At 42.1% G+C, this 21,206-nt stretch overlaps 1 protein-coding gene across 10 annotated transcripts in view; it reads left to right on the plus strand.

Moving 5' to 3' along the window:
* LOC105028206 (copine-8) overlaps nt 1-20,909 on the plus strand; it is an 89,922-nt gene extending 69,013 nt beyond the window's left edge. For 9 of the 10 annotated variants that reach the window (XM_010900777.4, XM_010900779.4, XM_020042922.2 and 6 more), the window contains 7 exons: nt 1,538-1,584; nt 4,672-4,853; nt 6,686-6,813; nt 10,292-10,394; nt 12,169-12,226; nt 12,482-12,555; nt 14,365-20,909. In XM_010900777.4, coding sequence (XP_010899079.1) covers nt 1,538-1,584; nt 4,672-4,853; nt 6,686-6,813; nt 10,292-10,394; nt 12,169-12,226; nt 12,482-12,555; nt 14,365-14,601 — 829 coding nt within the window. In that variant the 3' untranslated portion in view covers nt 14,602-20,909. The other variant, XM_020042924.3, reaches the window with a different exon arrangement.
* The last annotated feature ends 297 nt before the right edge of the window (nt 20,910-21,206 follow it).

Raw genomic sequence — 21,206 nt, forward strand, 5'->3', positions numbered from 1 at the left:
GGGTTTAAGGTTTAGTCTTACCTGATGGTGCAGAAGCTACTGGTGACCTTTTCAGTGGGACCTATGCATTCTGATGGGAATATAATTACAATGCATCTCTGAGTTGGATGTCTCCAGTGTTTTATACTGTCTGAGTTATATGGAAATACCTGAGGAACATTTCATTTCAGACAGGGACATAGTGTATATTGCTCTGCTGTTCTCTCTCTTTCCTTTCTTTCTCTCCTCTCTTTCTTCTTCTCCTCGCCCTGTTTCTGTCAGTTCTCACACTCTTAGCAAGGTGTGTGTGTGTGTGTGTGTGTGTGTGTGAGAACACATTCATAATTCAGGCTGTTCGGCCCCAGTCTGTCGGCCTCTCCTGGTACATAGAGCTGTATCAGATATGAGCCAATACACCACTGTTTCCTGACCGCCTCTTGTCCTTGCAGGCTTGTCTCTGGTTCCTTTCTCTGAATATTAAACTACTTCTGTGCGCTCTCAACAGTCTTCTGCAGTGTACATATGCCATTAAATATTGAGTGGAACATCTTGGCACTGAATTATACAATGGGGGGGGGCCTAAGTTGAAACTAACATGAGTTACATTGCAGTTTACTTATGTTCATCTTTTTTTAATGCAGGACCGAGCGGCATATAACATACACATTGACATCCAATAGCCCATTGAACTTACATAAATATTCCTTAAGAACTGAACTGGAAACAGGCTTGGAAGCATTTACTCACGTTACTGTAAATTAGCGATTCAATTAGTGATTAAACTCAAGAGGTATGATTCCAATGTTCCTCCGCTCCTTCTGCTCTTTCCTCCACTCCTGACCCTAATGAAGCTTCTCCCCTAACATGAGGTGACAGCTCCATACTTCTGGCATTGCTCCCCACCCACCCTGTCCTCTCCCCGGAGTAGGCCCAGGCTGTGTGTATCTGTGTGGGCTAGATTAGCACAAAGGCCAAGGCCAGGGCCCTATCGATCCATACCCCCCTCCAACCTCCGAGCCTGGCCTAAACCGCAGCCAACCCAGGCAGAGTGGCTGGGTCCCAGGGAGAGAAACAAGCTCTGGTCTGGTACTTCCCCACCCTCCCACTGAGTAAACAGGCTTTTTTCAGGTTGGCTGCGCTAATGTGTGTCTGTGGGCTGTGCCCTGTACTCCACGCATTCTCACATTGTGACAGGGCGAATAGCTGCTTACAGTATCCCATCTGCTTAAATGCAGAAGATTGTGAAACGGGCAAAAGGCGCTGTGACCTGAGATACGGCAAGAAGCAGCATTGTGTGTTAAACTGTTGTTGGTCTGTTGGGAAATAAGTACTGAAGGGTTAACCTGGCGGGTCATGTTTTGTATTTAATTATGTCGTATTTAGTTTTGTCATTTTACCAAGGACAAGGAGAGGTTTCAACTTTCCTTCTTGCTTGAGTCGTGATAATCAGAACATCGTGTTTTTTTCTATCAGGCCCGTTGTGTGAGGGCGGGCGGCTGGGTGCATGTGTGTCTGCTAATATGTGGTAAATGACCGATTACCTGCCTTTGTTTTCCAGGACCCAGATTAATTTCACGGTGGCGATTGATTTCACCGCTTCAAACGGTAAGCAATACATGCACACCGTCATTGAACACATCTCGTAATGCCCCATTGGAGTTTAAATGTATGCAGTTGGGGAAGAATGTGTCTTGACATTTGCCTACTGCGTCATGGTTAAAATCTGTTGCAGTGCAAGAGACGATGACCTGTTAAAGTGAATCTGGGATGATGTGACGTGTAGTTAAATGGACAGTATGAAAGGAACGCCAGCATGAGCGATCTTAATAAGACGATGGTCCACTGCATGCCACCAGAACAGCGTTGATGCGCCTTGATTTGAAAGATCTGAAATGCTGTTGGAGAAATGCAACACCATTCTTTTGCAGGAAATTCAGTCACATTGGTTGACAGTGGTTGAATTGTCACTTGGGAATAACAATTTCTTTGTGTTGGCTGAAATTGATTCAAAGTCACTCAGATCCCAAGTATTTACCCCTCATTAAACATTTGAAACCGTCAGTGAGGACAGTCAAAGTCTAGCCAGAAGGGTCAGACTCACTTCTACAGCACCCATTTCAACACACAGACTGGAGTTTGTTTGACACTCAAGCCAACCCTAGACTCCCATGTGGACATTGAAAAATATGCTTCCTCCATTCTGGATTACATCAACATCTGCACCAACAATGTCACCACCCATAAACTAATAAAGACCTTCCCCAACCAGAAGCTGTGGATGAACAGAGAGGTCTGACAACTGCTAAAGGCACACAACGCTGCTTTCAGATCCGGCGATGCGGAGGCCTACAGCTCATCCAGGGCCAATCTGAATAAGGGCATCAAGATGGCTAAACATGACCACAAACTGCGGCTCGACGAACACTTCCACAACTACTACTTCCACAACTACTACTTCCACAACTACTACTTCCACAACAACTACTTCCACAACTACTACTTCCACAACCACTACTTCCACAACCACTACTTCCACAACTACTACTTCCACAACCACTACTTCCACAACTACTACTTCCACAACTACTACTTCCACAACCACTACTTCCACAACCACTACTTCCACAACTACTACTTCCACAACTACTCCGAACCCCGACACATCCAGTGACGTCTTCTTTGCCGATGAGTTAAGCAGGTTCTACTTACGCTTCGACAGGGACAACAAAGAGCCAGCCATTAAAGCTGAACTCCCCCCAGACGCACCCCCCCCCCCCCCCCCCCCCCCCCCCCCCAGACTATCCAACACAGAAGTGTTGTCTGCACTGAGCAGGGTGAATGCACACAAGGCTGCTGGGCCCAATATGGCATCCCAGGGCGTGTGCTCAGGGCAGCTGGTGCTGGGCAGCTGGCCGAGGTCTTTACCGACACCTTTAACATGTCACTGGCCCAGGCGTTTTCCCCACATGCTTCAAGACCGCAACCATTGTGCCAGTGCCGAAACAGTCGACCGCGTCTAGCCTGAATGACTCTACACTGCCCTGATCCGCCTGGACAAAACCAACACCTATGTGAGAATGCTATTCATAGACTTCAGCTCAGCATTCAACACGGTCATCCCATCTAGGCTGGTCAAGAAACTCCATGGCCTTGTGATCAGCCCCTATCTCTGCAACTGGACTTTGGACTTCCTAACCAAGATCCGGTGCTGCAGCGCCTGTACTTTTTGAGGAGGCTGAAGAAAGCCCATCTGTCCACCAAGATCCTTGTGAACCTTTACCACTGTACAATCGATAGCATTCTGACAAACTGCGTCACAGTGTGGTTTAGCAGCTGCTCCATAGCTGACTGGAAGGCCCTCCATAGCTGAGTGGTGAAAAGCGCCCAGCACATCACTGTTGCCCAGCTTCCTGCCATCACAGACCTCCAGCGGAAGCGGTGTCTGCACAGGGCGTGCGGCATCACCAGGGACCCTTCACAACCAGGCCACAAACTGTTTGCCCTCCTTCCATCAGGCAGGCGGTACATGTCTCTTCGGTCCCACACACCAGCAGGCTCAGGAACAGTTTCTCATCTACTGTAACCCTACTGAACTCTGACCCAGAGAACTCTGTGAACTCTGTGACCCATCACTTCCGATGTTATTCTTTTTTATTCTTTTCTTTTTCACAGACTAGATTGTTAACTATATTGCCATATAGATTTCAATGATGGCTTTTACTGTGATAAAGAAAATCTGAGTACATCACTCCTAATACATCACTCCTTCATTTGCCTTTTGAAATGGCCATTTGTACCCAAACAACTCCCAGTTGTAACATAGACTACACCTAATAGTTCTGCCCTCCTCTATTTGCCTTATTGCTTATTTATTATTGCTCATCTAAACATTCCACTGGTAATATACATCTATTTAATATTGTCTGCCCTCCTATTTGCACTTCTGGTTAGATTCTAACTGCATTTTGTTGTACTGTACTTGTACTGTTCAATGACAATAAAGTTGTATCTAATCTCTTGTTTTGGCCTTGGTTAATAGTGATTAACTGGAACAGCGTGCAGGGCCCTAAGAGATGATGAGATGTTTATACAGGCCATTCATTCATTTCTATTAGTTTTCTTTAGTGTCTTTATTCAGCTTTTGCCCGTTATCTACTCCCCTGCCTTATTAAAGTGAGATTGACTGGGACCAGCATATCTTGGTTTCATTCTGGCTTAGGCTCGCTGATCAACCTTAAGTGTGAGTTGTTGCTTCGTTGGTTTTATTTGACAAGATCCATTCTAGGATATGATAAGCAGAAGCTGCTGTCATGAATATGTTTTTAATAATGCTGTTAAAGAGTCCGAAGTGAGTTTTTAAGCAGACTTATTACCATAATCATATTGATTATATGGTACTGTTCATTACCCACAACCTTGAGTCTATATTGAACACTGCCTTGACTGATATACTCTCACAACGCTGTCTGAAAGTATCCCTGTATTGGTTGAGATCCCCTCTTAGTGTGGCCAAAACATAAACACCCTATTGCACATATAATACCCCTCTTTGGACCAGAAACTGTGTTGTCTAGTAGAGCTTTAAATGGAGAATAGGGTTTAATTTGAGACACTGTTCTTTCTGGCTCTGTTGTTCCATTACTGTATCTTATTTCTGCACCATTACTTACCATTATCGTACCTGTTTCCCAGGCAACCCCGCCCAGCCCACCTCTCTCCACTACATGAGTCCCTACCAGATGAATGCCTACGCCATGGCTCTAAAGGCTGTCGGCGAGATCATCCAGGACTACGACAGTGATAAGATGTTCCCCGCCCTAGGCTTTGGAGCCAAGCTGCCCCCCGACGGGCGGGTTTCGCACGAGTTCGCCCTGGTAAGAGACATCTAACGCCTAAATTCGAACCCCTGAACCCTGACAAGATGTTCCCTGCTCTGGGCTTTGGAGGCAAGCTGACCCACTGACAGACAGGTTTCCCATCAGCTCACCCCAGAGAGAGAAGTGTGGTGGTTCAAATGAATGGGTTCATTGGCCAGATGGTAACATGACTGGTTTGTTCACTGCTGTTCACGGTTGCTTCCCAGTTGCCTTGGAGCAGCATGATGAGACCTACCAATGTGCCTTTTCAGGCATACTTGAAAAAGGTACAAAGAACAGGGCAAACTCCGCCTTTCTGGCGCTCTTGGCCGACGCCCACAGACTCTCTCGGTCAGGCTCAGTGTCTGTATCGCAGAGGTTTAGTATGCCAAGTCCTGGCAGACCAAGAAGAGGAAACCACTGAGTGCCATGGAGGCTAAAACCATCCATCACAAACATCCCCTCCCTCCCTTTTTTCCGTACACGGTAGGATACCAATCAGACAGGAACACAGCATGGGATGTTCTGTAGTTATTTAATGAAGTATTGATGAGAACTGTTTATCCTCCTGTCTCGTTCTCTGACATCCCTATTTGAAATATTATTTTGAAGTGACTTTCTATATAGAAAAATATTATTTTATATACTTGTTTATATCAAGTCAATTTTAAACTACTGGTAATATGCAGTTCATTTATTAGTACATGGCAACTGCAAACTCTCATGAACAAATTTCATAGGTTTATAAATGAACCACCCCCGTTTAGTCAATACTAGATTTAAAAGCTATAATGAACTGAACACACAGCAATGTTCAGCATGTTGACTGTGTCTGTGTGTTGAGTTTGTATGATCATCAGCTGACTACAGGGCTTGTGTGTTTGCTATCTGTAAAAGGACCTCAGCATGCAATACAACCTACAACACAAACTTGAACAGAGCATGCATGGAGCAGTAGCCTTTTGTAGGAATCTATTCACACTGATGTCACGACTAATCTGTATTGTTTTAGTTTTTTTGTTCTAATGATGTGATTGAATCAATTAAATGGACTCCCATTTCATTTTGGATCTATTATAATATTTTTTACATTCATAGAGAAAATTCAACAAAAAATGAATTTGGGAAAATGTTCAACAGAATGTTTGGGGACAGAAATTGAATCTTTTCACTGTGAATCTCACCTTGAAATACCAACTTGCTGGGAGGGGCCTGCAGGTTTTCGCGTGTTGCTGACAAAATCCAGAGAGACTTCCAGATTGTAATGAGAGAATCAATACGCTTATTAAACCTCAGGACACACTCGTGACTTGACTAATACTATTAATGTTTTAGTTTCACAAATAATAAAACCCCAATCAAATTAAATGAACTAGATGTATCCCTCAAGAACAAATAAAAATGTGATTTAGGTGGCATTTCATCTTTACAAGTCTCTGAATCAGACAAACAATTAGGCATGCCACCTCATTATTTTGTGTGAAATTCTGGGAACGTGATAGCCATGGGAAAAGGAACCATGCGGGAATAAGCAAGTGTTTCCAAAATGCTTGTTATTTTGTCCTCGAAGATGATGTCATCTTGCTAATCACTGGTGTACTTGCATTCATACTGGTAATGTCTGGTTTACGCCTACAACTTTCTATTGTTGGGGTATGCCTACACCATTCTCACACAGGAAAGCTGCTTTTGAGCATGGTTAATTAAGCACCATTTTTTACAGCCGTATTGTAATTCATTCTAAATCCTATTTCAGAAATCTGGGAACATTGGAAGGTTTCTTAAACCTTTTCTCCTTGAATGAGATTAAATATGCAGAACTCACCTTCCTCTCCCTGTGTCCCTTCCAGAACGGCAACCCCCAGAACCCCTACTGTACAGGGATTGATGGAGTTATGGAGGCGTACTACCAGAGCCTAAAGTCTGTCTGTCTCTACGGCCCAACCAACTTTTCACCTGTCATCAATCATGTGGCCAGGTATGTTGGGTGGGGATGTTTTGTCTGCCTAGTTGATGCTTAGGCAGGCTGCAAATGTTTTTTTGGGGGGTAGAGGGCATCTGAAACTGTTGAAGGTTGAAACTGTAAACAGTGTTTTTAATTTATTATAGAAATATTTTTTGGGGGATGGTTCAACAGATTACTGAATGTTTTGCTTATTAAGAACACTGAAATATCCATGGCAAAATTCACAGAATTGCAGGAATTGTGCCTTAAATTTGTTACATTTACATTTGTCAGCTCCATAGCAAAATAATTCCAATATAACTCAAATAATTTCAAATCCATTTTCAGGAAATATGGTTAAAAAGAGCCAAGGTTTCTCAACTGTCACTATAGAGGCTTTTAAAATTTTATTTCCTGATTTCCAGCCATGGCAATGCCACAACCACACCTGTTGCCTTCTGCCAATCACACCCACCACAATGCCACAACCACACCTGTTGCCTTCTGCCGACCACACCCACCACAATGCCACAACCACACCTGTTGCCTTCCTTTTTTTACAGAGAAAGTGAGAACCAACGTAATCCTCTCAGTAGGAGTGTATTAAGAAACACCATGGAGTCCTGTGTCCGAACACCATTTTTCCTTGTTGTAGTGGCTAATTGTCAAATAAAATAGATAAATGTTCCTATGATCCTTTAGCCACAACTGACTGGGGCTGAATGTTGTTTTGATGCACACAGATCCAATGTCCAGAGTTTGAATTGTAGTTGAAAAATAGGAATCTGTTTATTCAATCTTCTTTTAACAGACAAAATAAAACAATGACATGTAGTATTTTTTGCCGACCAAAATGTTTATTTAAATCCAACTAAAATAACAAACTTTGTTGCACGATTAGCATGTTAGCGCGATTGAGCGAGGTCAAAAGTGTGCTGTGTGCTGCCATTTTGTCACTCCACCCCGAACCTTGGAACATGTAGGCCTTTTTCTGGATCTTTCTCTCAGCCTGTAGAGGGGGATATATGCACTTCAAGGACAAATAGTGGGCAGACACACATAAATGAGTTAAGTTAATGAATTTAAAATATAAAAAACAACAATTTGGCTCCTACTTCTATATTACTGTAGGTACAAAGTGCTCCAGACTGTGACCTAATCGTTACATTTTGTGACCTTTTCACTTGACTTTATTGCATTTTTAATTGGCCGCATCACTGTTGACCTTCATAAATGAATAAACTCTTCATGCTTTTTTTTTCCTGAGTGTCATGATTTGCTGAAATGTTAATGTGAGTCATTGTTTTCCTGAAACAATTTCACGAGCCAGTCTCTCCATCCCGCCGTCTCTCCTCCCTAGGGGGAATTAATTATGACAACTGCATCCTTTATTTATGTGTACAAAAAAAGTGAGCAAATGCAGTTTTATTTAATCTAAGATTTTTTTGGGGGGGTATGTGCGACCAAATCCTATGGTGCTGCCATTAACTGAAACACTCAGTTAGTCTGGAACCCCGGTACAACTATCCTGTAATGAGTTGGACACCTTTACCTCCAAAACAACCTGAATTATTTAAGCCTTGTTTCTGAGAAGTGTTGGAAACGTGCCACAGATGTGTTGGCCCATTCGGACCTGATGGCATGTTACTGCAGATTGGACGGCGGTGCGTTCATGCTGTGAAAAGTCTGTTCCATCTCATCCCGACTCTGCCCTCTTGGGTTGGTCGTCTGGGGACTGTGCAGACCACTGAAGTAAACCCGACTTGCTGTTATGTATCTGGAACCGTTCTGAGACCGTATGTGTTTTGTGACGTTGTCGTGCTTGCACCGTAAGTATCCATGTGACGAAGGGCTAACTGTCGCCGTGAAGGGATGCGCCTGGTTGGTACCACACCGCTGTCACCAAACTGTGCCGTTAGAACCAAGCAGGATTGGTCAGTGGGATCATGCTACTTACACCGAATCCTGTCCACCAACATTACGCGGCAAGAAATGTTGTGTCCACTCCTCAGTCGTCCGATATTGCGTGCCCAATAGAGTTGCTTCTGGCTTTTAGCCGATGGGAGTGGCGTCCGGTGTGGTTGTGGACTGAGTCTAGTGAGTTGTGCATTCTGAAATGTGGTTCTCCACATCATTGTCGTACCGGGACCACCTTTACGAGAATCAGGTCAATGGATTAAATACAAGGTGTGAAATGATTCAATAATGTTGCCTATAGTTTCTGGGTGGATTGGGATTAATTTGAATTCACTCTGTAAATTGCCTAATTTGAAACACAGACGCACTTTCTAATAATGAATGCAGGTCAACGTCTGTATTTCGACCTTCATTGAATTTTAAACCAAATTCCAATACACAGCTTAACCTCCCAGGCATACCTGCCTCTACAGAGCCATATGCCATCATTCAGTAGATCAATACTAAATAAGATATCCTGAATGTGTGTATCGACCCACTGTTTTGTTTCAGTGAGAGTTGAGTGTGTGTGTATATGGCCATAAGAAAGAAATGTAACTTGTGATTGATGAGTTTATTTTTCTTAGTCATAAAGGCAACAGGTGCAGTCTACAAACTTCTAACAGAAATTTAACAAGGATTTCTAAGCTCTTACATACACTAGATTTCCCAGGACAATGCAAATAGAGATTCAACTTGTGCAAAGGAGTTCTTAGCGCTCACATCTTCTAAAGATCATTACTGTTAAGAACAAATGTTGATAGCGATCCAACATTCTAATGTAGAACTTTATAATTGATCGCAGGAAAGGTGTTTCTGAGCTGCGAAAAAAAAAAATTCTATGTTTCTGTGTCTTTTGTCACAGTCTGTTCTTTAATTAACCTGTTTGTATGTGAGAACATTGGCTGCATATTCCGTCACCCACACAAGGACAGGCCGGCTTACCGCATATACACACACAGAGAGACAATTATCTTGAACCTTAATGAGTTTCCCCTTAATGAAGTTACCGTGCTGTCAGAAAATCTGAGATTAACAGACATTTATATGTGTGTGCTTGTTCGTTGTTTGCTTGAAGGCAGCTGTTGAAATGTTTAACACAGAGCAATATTTTAGTATTTGGCTGTCAGAATCTCCTCCCACTCTCCACCATCCTCCACCCCAGGTCCTTACCCCTTCTCCCCCCCAAACGCTGCTTGTCATGGCAGCCTCCTCTGTAATCCACTCGGTTTTTCTGTGTCTTTTCTCTGCGTTCTACGCTCGCCCCCGCATTTCAATAATAACCGATCTATCCCCTCGCCTCATGCTCCTTGCGCGTTTAATAACTGTTCAATTCACTTCTGTCTTCATATCCAATGGCACAGGTGTCACGTGGTCTCTCTCCATCCGTGTTGCATGTGATTGAGTCGTCCAGGAAACAGTCAAAAAGAGGGAAATAATGTCCCTATTAACCTGCCAGTCCGTGCCGGGTTTGAAAGGTTGCAGGTTGTAAATAAATCAATGTTTAATGTAGGTTTTCATGAATCAAAGACACGTGTCTCTCTCTGTCCTGTAGGTACGCTGCGTCCGTGAAGGACGGCTCTCAGTACTTCATCCTGCTCATCATCACAGACGGAGTCATCTCGGATATGGCCCAGACCAAGGAGTCCATCGTTAACGTAAGAACAACGACTCTCCACTGCCTGGCGGGGCTCGCCCCGTTCCCTAACGGGGGTTAAAGGCTGTGTTTTCTGCACTGTCAGAGACAACCGTCAGGGCGGTTATGCCAACTCAAATGACCATGAATAGAGGTGGGTCTTGTGTAACTCAGTTGGGAGAACATCATGGGTTCGATTTCCCTACAGCGTGCCAGGGTATGTGCAGTTACTACGGTACGTCTCTCTGGATACAAGTGTTTGCTAAATAACTTGAACGTAATTAGAGCATTGTCCCAAACCTGGATGGTAATGAATCCAGAGGCCTAATCAGCGGATGGCTAGCTTACACACCAGTGACTAAGAACAAATCACCGTTTGAATATCTGTAGTCAGGAGGGACCAGTCGTCACAATGTAATGTAAAGAGAGGGCAGAGCGAAAATAATTTCCTAAGGAAAGATACAGTAGTCAGACAGATTCTGATGAAATCATTTATCATTCTGCAACCCTGGGCTAACACATCAGTCAGACTAACTCCACATAGGCTGATGTAGAGGTGGGAGACTGACACACTCATACACACACACAGTTGTGTATTTCTATCCTTGTGGGGACTAGAAAACAAAACCAATGTATGTATCCTAACCTTAACCTAACTTTAATCTCAATAACCTCTAACATTTATTCTTACACCTACAGCAAGAGATCACTGCACCTTTTTCTTTCCTTTCCAAATAATTAGAAAAGCAAATTTTTTTGTGAGGAACAGAAGCGTTGAATTTGCAGTGGTCTCCTAATTTTAACCCTTCTGTTCCTCACTCAAAACCTTCCTTTTCGACTTTTTTGTAGCTGTATATAGGGACTAAGCTGAAGATGGACATTGAAACTCGCCAAGATCACATTTCTAATGGATAAGCTCTAGCAAACAATAAGCTTGTGTAACATTTCAATGATTATTTGGCATAAACAGTGGTCAGAGAAAGGGCGGAGAGTTTTTGCTAGAAGAGCAGTGGGTTGGATTTAAAGCCAATACTACAGCAGTACCTGCGTACCACAGGAAGAAGCTTAGAGCACTGGACCATCCTGCGCCACTCGGATCAAATAAATGAAAGGAAACAACATGTTCTAATAGACTGTGTCTATTTAGACTTGAAGGCCCTGTAAAGCCCATGGGCACTAAGTTACCCTGCAGGCATGCCTAAACCTGAATTTAACATAAACCCTCAATTTAAGTTTGACTACAAACCAAACTGTAAGCCAAACATTTACTTTGTCCTCGCAGGAACCAGAAAATATCCTGTTAAAGTAATTTTTTGTTTTACTATACCTACAAGGATTTGTTCTCATTTGATCTGGTAAACCAAAACATGCCCACGCTCATATATACACACACGCTCTCAAATACACACAGACCAGCCCACATGCAAGCACACGCAAACACAACTTGGCAACATGTTTATCTTTCATCCCCAAATTCCAAGAGGTGTTTGTCCCACACACCCCTCAAGAATGTGCTACATCTTACACACATACTCCTGAAATATCTACACACACGCTCCCTTACAATTACACAAACTAACCCAGAACCCCGGAGAATCAACTTTCTTTACAATCTAAGCTGCATTTCAGGCGATATAGGTCAGTCAATAGTCAATATGATAAAAGTATTCTTTCAGACAGTCTGACAGAATCTTGTGAATATTTATTCCGACTCATCTTTATATTACAGACACTGGCGAGAATTTGGGAATCAACTGTTTTTTTTTGAGTAATTATTTTCTGTCTCATCTCTCCAGGCATCATGTCTTCCTATGTCAATCATCATTGTGGGGGTGGGACCAGCAGAATTTGATGGTAAGGCCAGATAAAAGAATTTATGTTCACAAAATGTATTCCCATTCAATATACTATTTTCTTATTAACCCTTAACCCAAATGTTTACTAAACCCAATTATAACTCTTACATTAAACTTAACCTGAGTTAAGATGTTTCTGCTTTTACTACCCTGGTGGGGATTTCTGTCCCTACCAGAACAGTAAAACCTACACACACACACACATTCCTGACCACTGGCCAGATGATGACTACAATGGGATTTTTGTCCTTAGCAATGATTGAGTTGGACGGGGATGAAGTAAGGATCTCGTCGAGGGGAAGATATGCAGAGAGAGACATTGTTCAGGTACGCCATGTTCTTTCTGTCTGTTCCACTGCTACGCTGTAAGATTTCTTGAGTGAGATAGCTGGGGAGCTGGGAACAGTAGAATATGCCTCACAAACAAACACAAACTGTCTGCATAGCAAAACCGACAGGGGGAAAGGTCATAACTTACCATTGCTATCCAGACAATGCTGCTCAATAAACAAATGGTAGAATGTAGAAATTATCAATATAATTTAATCTTTATTTAACCATCTAACCCGATTGAGAATAAATTCTTGTTTACAATGACAAACTGGCTAAAGGCATAACATTTACAAGACAACACGGTAATATACGAATATGATGACGACAAATATGAACATTTTGTTCAGCGGATTAAGTGAAAGGTACTTGAAGTATTTAAATAAACGTAATTATCTAAAAGAAGGGAAATCCCAAGGGGAGTCAACAAAATCGTACATAAAACCATAATAGACATTTTTGCAAGTACACATACATTTACGTTTATCATAAAGGTTAATGTAAAATAGCCTTTCAAGTGAATATTACAATATTTACTCAAGAACAAAATGCTTAACAATTGCAAGAACAGTAACTTGGCAGAGAGTTCTATCACAAGCAACATGAGAATATTAAAACAAATCCTGATGATGGAATCGAGCAAATGTTATGACCTTCCATGTGTTTATAAGCTTTTATAAATATTCTGTTTTGACATTTCTGACCTAATCCTTCCTCCTTTTGTTTCTGCTTGCTGAAGACCTAGTTCAGCAGTAACCGCCTCACCAGACAAAGATGAAAGCAGAAACATTTGAATATTTGCCTGAGATGAATACAGGAAACGTGTAGTCATATCTGGAGTCAGATTTAATGATCAGTAGTAAGAAATGCAGACAGCTGGCTTATCTGGCCCAAGTTCAGACCCAGCCCACCTGCTATGCTACTTCTCATCAGACCAGATGGACAGAGACCCCAAACCTTCCCCAGCCCTGTTTTGGCCTCTTTCCTATGCTATTATGGTAAATGGCTAGCCTCCATGCTATGCTATTATGGTCTCCATGATATGCTAATAGCCTATTAGGTACCATTTCCTATCAGGCCTTGGGATTCCCCTGCTCTGTTAATTCTTTCTTCCCTCGTTCCCTCTCTCCATTATTCCTTCAACTACCCTCCTCCAGTCCTTCATCCTGTCCACCTTCTCCTCGTCTTCCCTCCCCCTGACTTCCCCTGCCACCCCATGTTAGAGGGATGATTATCCTGCTGCTGCTCGTTAGCAGACCTGTTAACACGGGGAGCGTCAGGGCTGTGGCGTTGTGGACCTGGCTAGGAGGTCTACAACCACGCAAACAAACACCGCGGTTGCTCCATTTTGCTCCCTCTATCCCAGTGTGTCTATTTGGCGGCTTTCACACCCAGACAGGGCCCCCACTGAGCACGGCCATGGACTCAGGGATGCAGGCCGAAAGAGACGCATTAGACATTAAGTTCTGTGATATAACTGTGTCTCTGATCCTCTCCCAGCCTCATTAGATTGGATAGAGACCGGGCTTTTGCTAGGAACATTTTGTATGTAGCAACAAGAAATGTGGTAAATGAAAGGCTTTGAAAGCAAATTGGCTAGGCTTTTTCCACCTTGGTGCTAACTAGATTACTTCTGCTTTACTTCTCCAAATCCCTAACTGAAGTATTTTTGTAGTATTTTTGCCAAATTGCCGTAGACAGAAATCTTTCAGTATATTAAAATCTAGCAGTTTAAGGAATCCTGTTTTAGTCTGTACATTGACTGTGCTGTAACTCAATCCAGCCCCGTTCTCTCTCGTCATCCAGTTTGTTCCGTTCAGAGACTACATCGACCGGACAGGAAACCACATCCTGAGCATGGCCCGTCTGGCTAAGGACGTCCTGGCTGAAATCCCTGACCAGTTCCTCTCCTACATGCGGACCAGGGGCATCAAGCCATCGCCTGCGCCCCCTCCTTACACCCCCCCAGGGCACCCTCTGCAGAGCCCTATTGGGCATCCCTTAAACACGCCACCTGGACACCCCCTTCAGACCCAGATCTGAGGATTGGAGACCCTGGTACTAAACAACACCTCTTCAAATATTTCTATGTCTCTCCTCTGCATCACTTGCTCAGTGATATGAGGGGCCTTCTTGGCGCTCTCTCTCTTTCTCTCTCTCTCTTTCGTTGCACTATGGAGACTGACTGACGGGCAGAATTACTGGCAAGGTTCTGGATGCTTATTTTGAGAGATTTGAAGGAATCTGTAGTGGAACAGGCGGATGGGCCAACAAAGGCATGTTTACTAAAATGTTCAGGGCGTTCCAGTGTCTGGACTTCCTGTTAATCGACCAATGAAGACATACCCAGGAATGCCTGGAATATGGACTGTCTGTTCTTCCCAGCTTGCATGGGAAGGGACTCCTGAGTCAAGAACGAAGTAAGGAAGTATGAAAGGCCTTTTTCAGTGGCGAAAATGTTCTAGTCTCTGGATGTAGAATCACTTGACTGTTGTAAATAACTGGAAATATATTTTGTTTCCGTCTCTCTCTGTTCTTTCTCTCTCTCTGCTCTGTCTATTTTACCAACTCTCACTTCAACGTTTACAGTACATGTTATTGATAAAGATTTATACCGTTGTATACTTTTATATAACACTCGTAGCTACTTCTTTCAATATGAACATTTGGAATATCGATGGATCTTCGGTCGTTATCCCACGGCGTGTTGTCTTTGCCACGGGAGTTAGGTTGAGGATGCAACAGTGCAGGTAGCCACAGTAGTATACTAAACCGTGCCGTTCTGTACTGTATTATACTATGTGTCCTTTTGCATGAGTGTAGCATTGGAGCATGTATTGTGGTCCTACACTGCCCTGCCTGCCACTGCTCTCAGGCTCTGGGGTTCCATATTTATTCACCTACTCTGTCATTCTGCTCCCTTCTAAACTGCCTTGGCAGTAGGTTGCCCATGCTGGTCGCTTTGCGTTGTGCCTACAGGTTTTCACGCCGTGTCTCGACCGACGGCACGTTCCCTTCCAATCCATTAAAAAGCAACTACCGTTGCTCTTGTCCAGCGTGAGGCGACAGATGCCCAGTGGTCAAAAATGGTAACGCTGATGCTTACCTTCCATTCTGGGGGTTTTCTCATGTGCCGCCACATTAGCTAGTTTATTGCCTTGGAAGTTCCTCTTTTTAAGTTGATTGTTTTACGTAGCCTCGAATCGCAGTTGCTGTAGAGTTGTGCCAATCCGTGTGTTACATATGATTTATATATCTGTTATAGCGTGTTGACCCAAGATGATGCTTGGTGGTCATCATGACAACTTGTTCTTCCTAAATGTTGTAATTCTCATCCCATAATGCCAAGCAAGAATACCCAGTAAGGGGCAGGAGTTTAACCTTAACAAATGATTTGACCGGGAGGAACTCCTGGCCTCTAACAGATATTCTCAGTTAATCCTCTAATTTACTATAACCAGGGTATCTGCTGTCTTAATGGATTAACAGTTTCTGTAACAACTGCCTTTTATTTCATATTAATACTTAAAATTGTTGTTACAATAGCTAGTGATTTTCTCAATTCGAAAGCACTTACTATTGAATTGAGGTAGTGGGTCATGTATGTCCTGATGGGTACATTTTAATATTCCATATCAAAGTTATAGAAATTCCAACTCAATATGTATTTACTTAAACCAGGGTGTGTCAAACCTATGTCCAATCCAAATACGCGTCTCTACTCCCCTATAAGACCGATCGTGGCCTCCAGGGTCAAACGTTTTTACCGTCTGAGTTTGTTCATGTGTGCATTCATGTGTTCCACTGTTTGTCAGCTGGCTGTCTGTTGCCATATCGTGACTGCCACAATTCAACCACACAATCACTCCTAGCTTCTGTCTTTCTGCAAGTCTTCCTCCTGTCTCATTGCAGATCAGTGGATTCGCCTCATACACATTTGATTGGACAACTGTGTGCTCAAATGGGATTAAGTCTCTTTAGCCAATCATTTTTGGGTGGCAGACAAGGTGAGAGAGTCAACCATCACAGGTTGTCCGGAGACGATGGACATTAGTGCTACATACCTGGTTTGACCTGAAGTCGTTAAACTACACAGATGTTGGCTAGACTGGACAGAGAATAACCTCATAATGGTATATTCAACACGGCAGTCTGTGGATTTAGACCACATGCTTTACAAAACATATGTATATAGATTTTATAGATTTTTATAATATACACTGCCTTCTTGTTAAAAAAGTTGACACTCACTGTATTTCAGATATTTACTTTCTGTCACTAATGTCTTCAGGCTGTTTTTCTCTGACTTGAAAGGGATCAGCTTCTGATATTGGTTCTATGACAATTTTAGCTGGGGCTAGCCTGACTGTATCATATGAAATCCTAGCTATTTGCCATATACCCCAATTAATTCAGAATGCAGCAGCATGTATATTAACGAAAACTGTAAAGATAGCACACATTACACCTATTGTAAAGTCCCTGCATTGGTTGTCTATTAGTTTAAGAATGACTTGTCTGATAGGGTTTTTAACACTCCCTGACTGTGTCAGTCAGATTGGTTTTCGTTGTTTCAGAAGCCAGAACTAACATGTTTGGTAAGCCTGCCTTCAGCCATCATGGTCCTGGTATTTGGTACAGCCTGCCAGATGAGGTGAGGGCCTCTTGGTGGTCCCACCCCCTGGGGGCAGTTCCCAATCCACGCAGTCTAAACTCTACCGACCTTCAAAAAACATCGGAAAACTCACCTTTTCATAGTGTACATAAAATAGTTCCACTGACACCTCTGTCTGTTAACCTGCCATAGATTTTTTTCTGTTTATTATTTGTATGGTCTTCATTCCAGCACTGACCTTTGCCAATAACTAATTTATTGATTAGAATGCACTTTCTGCTAAACTTTGTTGTTTCACCTTGCTCTTTTACAATTTATACATTTACTGTAAATCGCTTTGGATAAGACCATTTGCTAAATACCTAAAACGTTAAATGTAAATATAAAGAAAGTTGTCATTTATTTTAATATATATAATTACACAAGTTTAAAGTCAAGGTTTAGGCTCCCTTTTGTGTGATTATTACAGTTGCTTAGTCTATAAGCCCTTATCTCCTGTAAAATGTTTTCTATGTCAAAACGCTATTTTAGCAGGGAAGTTCCATCAAAATTCAAAGTACATAGGAGCACAAATGAAAGCTAACCCTCTATTTTATATGTTTAAGAAATTAAGGCATGTAGAGTTCAATCCATATGTATTTGAACACTGTCACAAGTTTTGTAGTCTTGGCTCAGTACTACAGCATGTTGGGTTTGAAATGATACAGCAGTGATGGGGTTAAAGTGCAAACTGTTAGCTTTAATTTAGATAAATTTCTATCCATATCGGATGAACCAGTAAGAAATAACCATATTTGATCTATATATTCCCCCATTTACAGGGCTCCAAAGTATTTGGACAATTTGCTTTACAGTGGTTTCTTATAAGGCAGAGGTGTTTGTTTGCATCGTTAGTGGATGCACACGATGGCTCTCAATGTTTAGCCTTTTTGAGGCTTTGCATTTGGAGTAGGTTGTTGGTGTCTGACAACATTGGGACCAAAGAAGTGTCAATGGATGTCAAGCTGGCCATGCGGCTAAATCAGAATGCATTGAATGGTGACAAAGCCAAAACATCAGGCCTGCCAAAGTCAACTGTTTGGCACATTAAGACAAAGAGCATTGGTACATTACTTGTTACCTTAGACCAACAGATTGTGATCACCGTAGGAGGTAGGCATGTGTCAGCGTCTGACATTGACAGAAAGACTTCACCAGACGAACTACAGAGGCTAGACTGCAAGGTGCAAAAACTTAAACACAAAAAAAGAGCTTGCAGAGTTCTGAAATATGTTATTGTGGACAGACAATGCAAATATTGATATGTACCAAAATGATGGCAGAAGGAGAGTGGAGGGAACAAAGGAACTGGCATACTAACTTCTCTGTAAGGTGTTATGTTTGGGCCATATATGGCTCCTACTGGAACTGGCTCACTTGTCTTTTTATTAATGGAACTGCTGACGAGAACAGTTGGATGAATTATGTGTACAGAAACATATTGTCCACTCAGATCCAACCAAATGCCTCAAAACTCACTAGACGGCACATCACCTTGCAACAAGAAAATTACCCCATACTGCTTAAACAACCAAGGTGTTTTTCAGGGCCAAAAAATGAAATATTCCTGACTGGCCAAATTAGTCACCTGACCTGAATCCAAGTGAGCATGCAATTTAATTGCTGAAGACAAGACTGAAGGCAAAAATTCCCAGGAACAAACAGGAACTGAAGATTGCAGAGGGGTGGGAGGGACGATACCCAGCCTCTGGTGATGTTAATCGGTTGCAGATTTCAAGCAGTTATGAAACGCTAAGGATTTGCAATCAAGTACTAAATATGAGTATTTTATTTAAGAGCTGTAAATCCTACACGGTTCATGGTTTACAGCTGACAGTCATTTGCATTTCAAATATAGTGTGCTGATACAGAGCCAAAACAACAAAACCTGTCACTGTGCAAATATTTATGTGCAGTGCTGTATCTGTGTGTATATATACACACTCATACACAGGTTTTTTTGTCTTGGCTTTGTATTCATGTAATTTTCAATGGCTTTCATCTCTAATCAAAAATGTTGAACCATTTGGTCTTATTTGTAAGTGGTGGGGCTCATTAGAATAATAGACAATGTGAAGAATAAACTAGGGAAGATATCTGTTAAGGACACCTCACAATGAATAGGTCTATCCATCATAATGCCTTTCTGTAAAGCACAGATCAGGGACTCATAATGTCATTTTGTTGTGTCAGTCTGTTACTAGGTGTTCATCCACTACGCTTCCTGTAGTTTACCAACCAAAATAGATTTTTTGAAACTCCTGCATATCATGACTGACGATTTGTTCTGCATACAATCTTAAGTCTTAATTCAGGTTAGTTAAAAAACAAGGTCACCCCAAACTAAAGGATATTTTACCGTCATTCTGTTTAAAAATTTGACATCTGCACTCTTAAACGAAATGTGTTTTTGTAAATATTTTTGGTGGAAATTAAGAGTCTGTGGTCCATGTGCATAGATTTATATGGTTTGTTTAGTGTTGCAGTCAGTCATATATCTTGATTTGTGACATGTGAATTCGCTGTCTAAGCGTCATTCTGTTATCGCAGTGGTGGCAAACGCTTAGAGCTTTGGGGTTTAAAAAAATCAGTGATCAAACATTTTTCTTTCTACACAATTTCTTTGCCAAAATCTATTCGCTGACCACGAAAAAATATATTTTATACTCAAACCTACCATGGTCAAGTTTGAATGTGGCTCAAGGGCCACATTCGGGACCCGGGCCATAGTCTGCCCAGATCTGAGTTACTGTGGAATTGCCCATTACTAGTAGCATATAGCAGCGCATGTCTCTTGCCTAAATGAAGGCCCCTACGTGGGGAATAGCTTATGTGTCATCTTAAACCCATCCTTTCTGACTCTCCCAGTGTGCATGTAGCGGAGCGGAGCGGAGCTGCATCAGTAGGACTTTGGGTCACAGCCCAGAGCTCAGTTATAGGGTCCTATTAACCACCCACAGGCCACTGATGGAATCTGGACATGGGTCTGTGTGCAAACATGCACTCTCTTTCACACCTTGGTCAGCACTGTGCACTGCTGTCAGTGTCATGTTTCAGTACCTCCAAAAGGATCTTCCTTTTGCTATCTTTCTCTGGTAGTGCCACGACTCTTGCCATCTACCTGCCAAACACCGGGATGCGTGCGTGCGTGCGTACGTGCGCGCATGGAACATGCTAGTTAGGATTTCATATCGTCAGTGTTTTGACAGACCATTGGAGTTCACTCGCGTGATCTTTGTTTACTAAAGATATCCAAAAATATGTTGTATGCTCATCCTATTTCCTTATGAAGTGCACTATGTTTGCATGTACAGTTTTACATGAGATGCACCCGTTTTCTTTGGTTTGGTTTTTATTATAATGGAGTGTTTTGGAAAAAGAAAATCTATGAAAATAACTGTACAAAATGGCCTTAAACTTTCACTGATTTCTTGGAATTTGTGTGATGCCTTCAGATAATGAATTGTTATTGAATTGTTCTCTATTTTGTGTGTACAATATTTACTCTCTAGTGTTTATTTTCATTGCACAACTTAATTTATGGGGAATTATGATATTGTACTTTTGGAATCAGTGGTAAATCAGATGAAAGCATGACTGAAGTACTGGTTGTCTGGTCCATATTCACCCATATTATAGATAACTATTTCTGTATCAAACTATCGATTTTTAAATAAACATTCTTACTAAACACTAACTTTGTGCTGAAGTGATTTTCTAATTTTTTACTGTCTTTAAATTTTATATAGAGGAGATCTCCGTAAATCATTTCAGCCCTCCTCTCCAAGCTTCCAACCCATTTAGGGAAATTATTGTTTTGGTGTGACATTCTAATAGCAGAAAAGTACCTTTTAAATTTAGAAGACGATCTTGTCCAGAACGTTTTACATAGCTTACATAGTTGGCTTAGGGATTCGAACAAGCTAGAATTTGGTAAATGTACCAACACTCTTACATGTAGATTAGTACCTGCCAATCAGTAACTGCCAATACA

Source organism: Esox lucius, chromosome 23, assembly GCF_011004845.1.
Source record: "Esox lucius isolate fEsoLuc1 chromosome 23, fEsoLuc1.pri, whole genome shotgun sequence".
Taxonomy (NCBI): domain Eukaryota; kingdom Metazoa; phylum Chordata; class Actinopteri; order Esociformes; family Esocidae; genus Esox; species Esox lucius.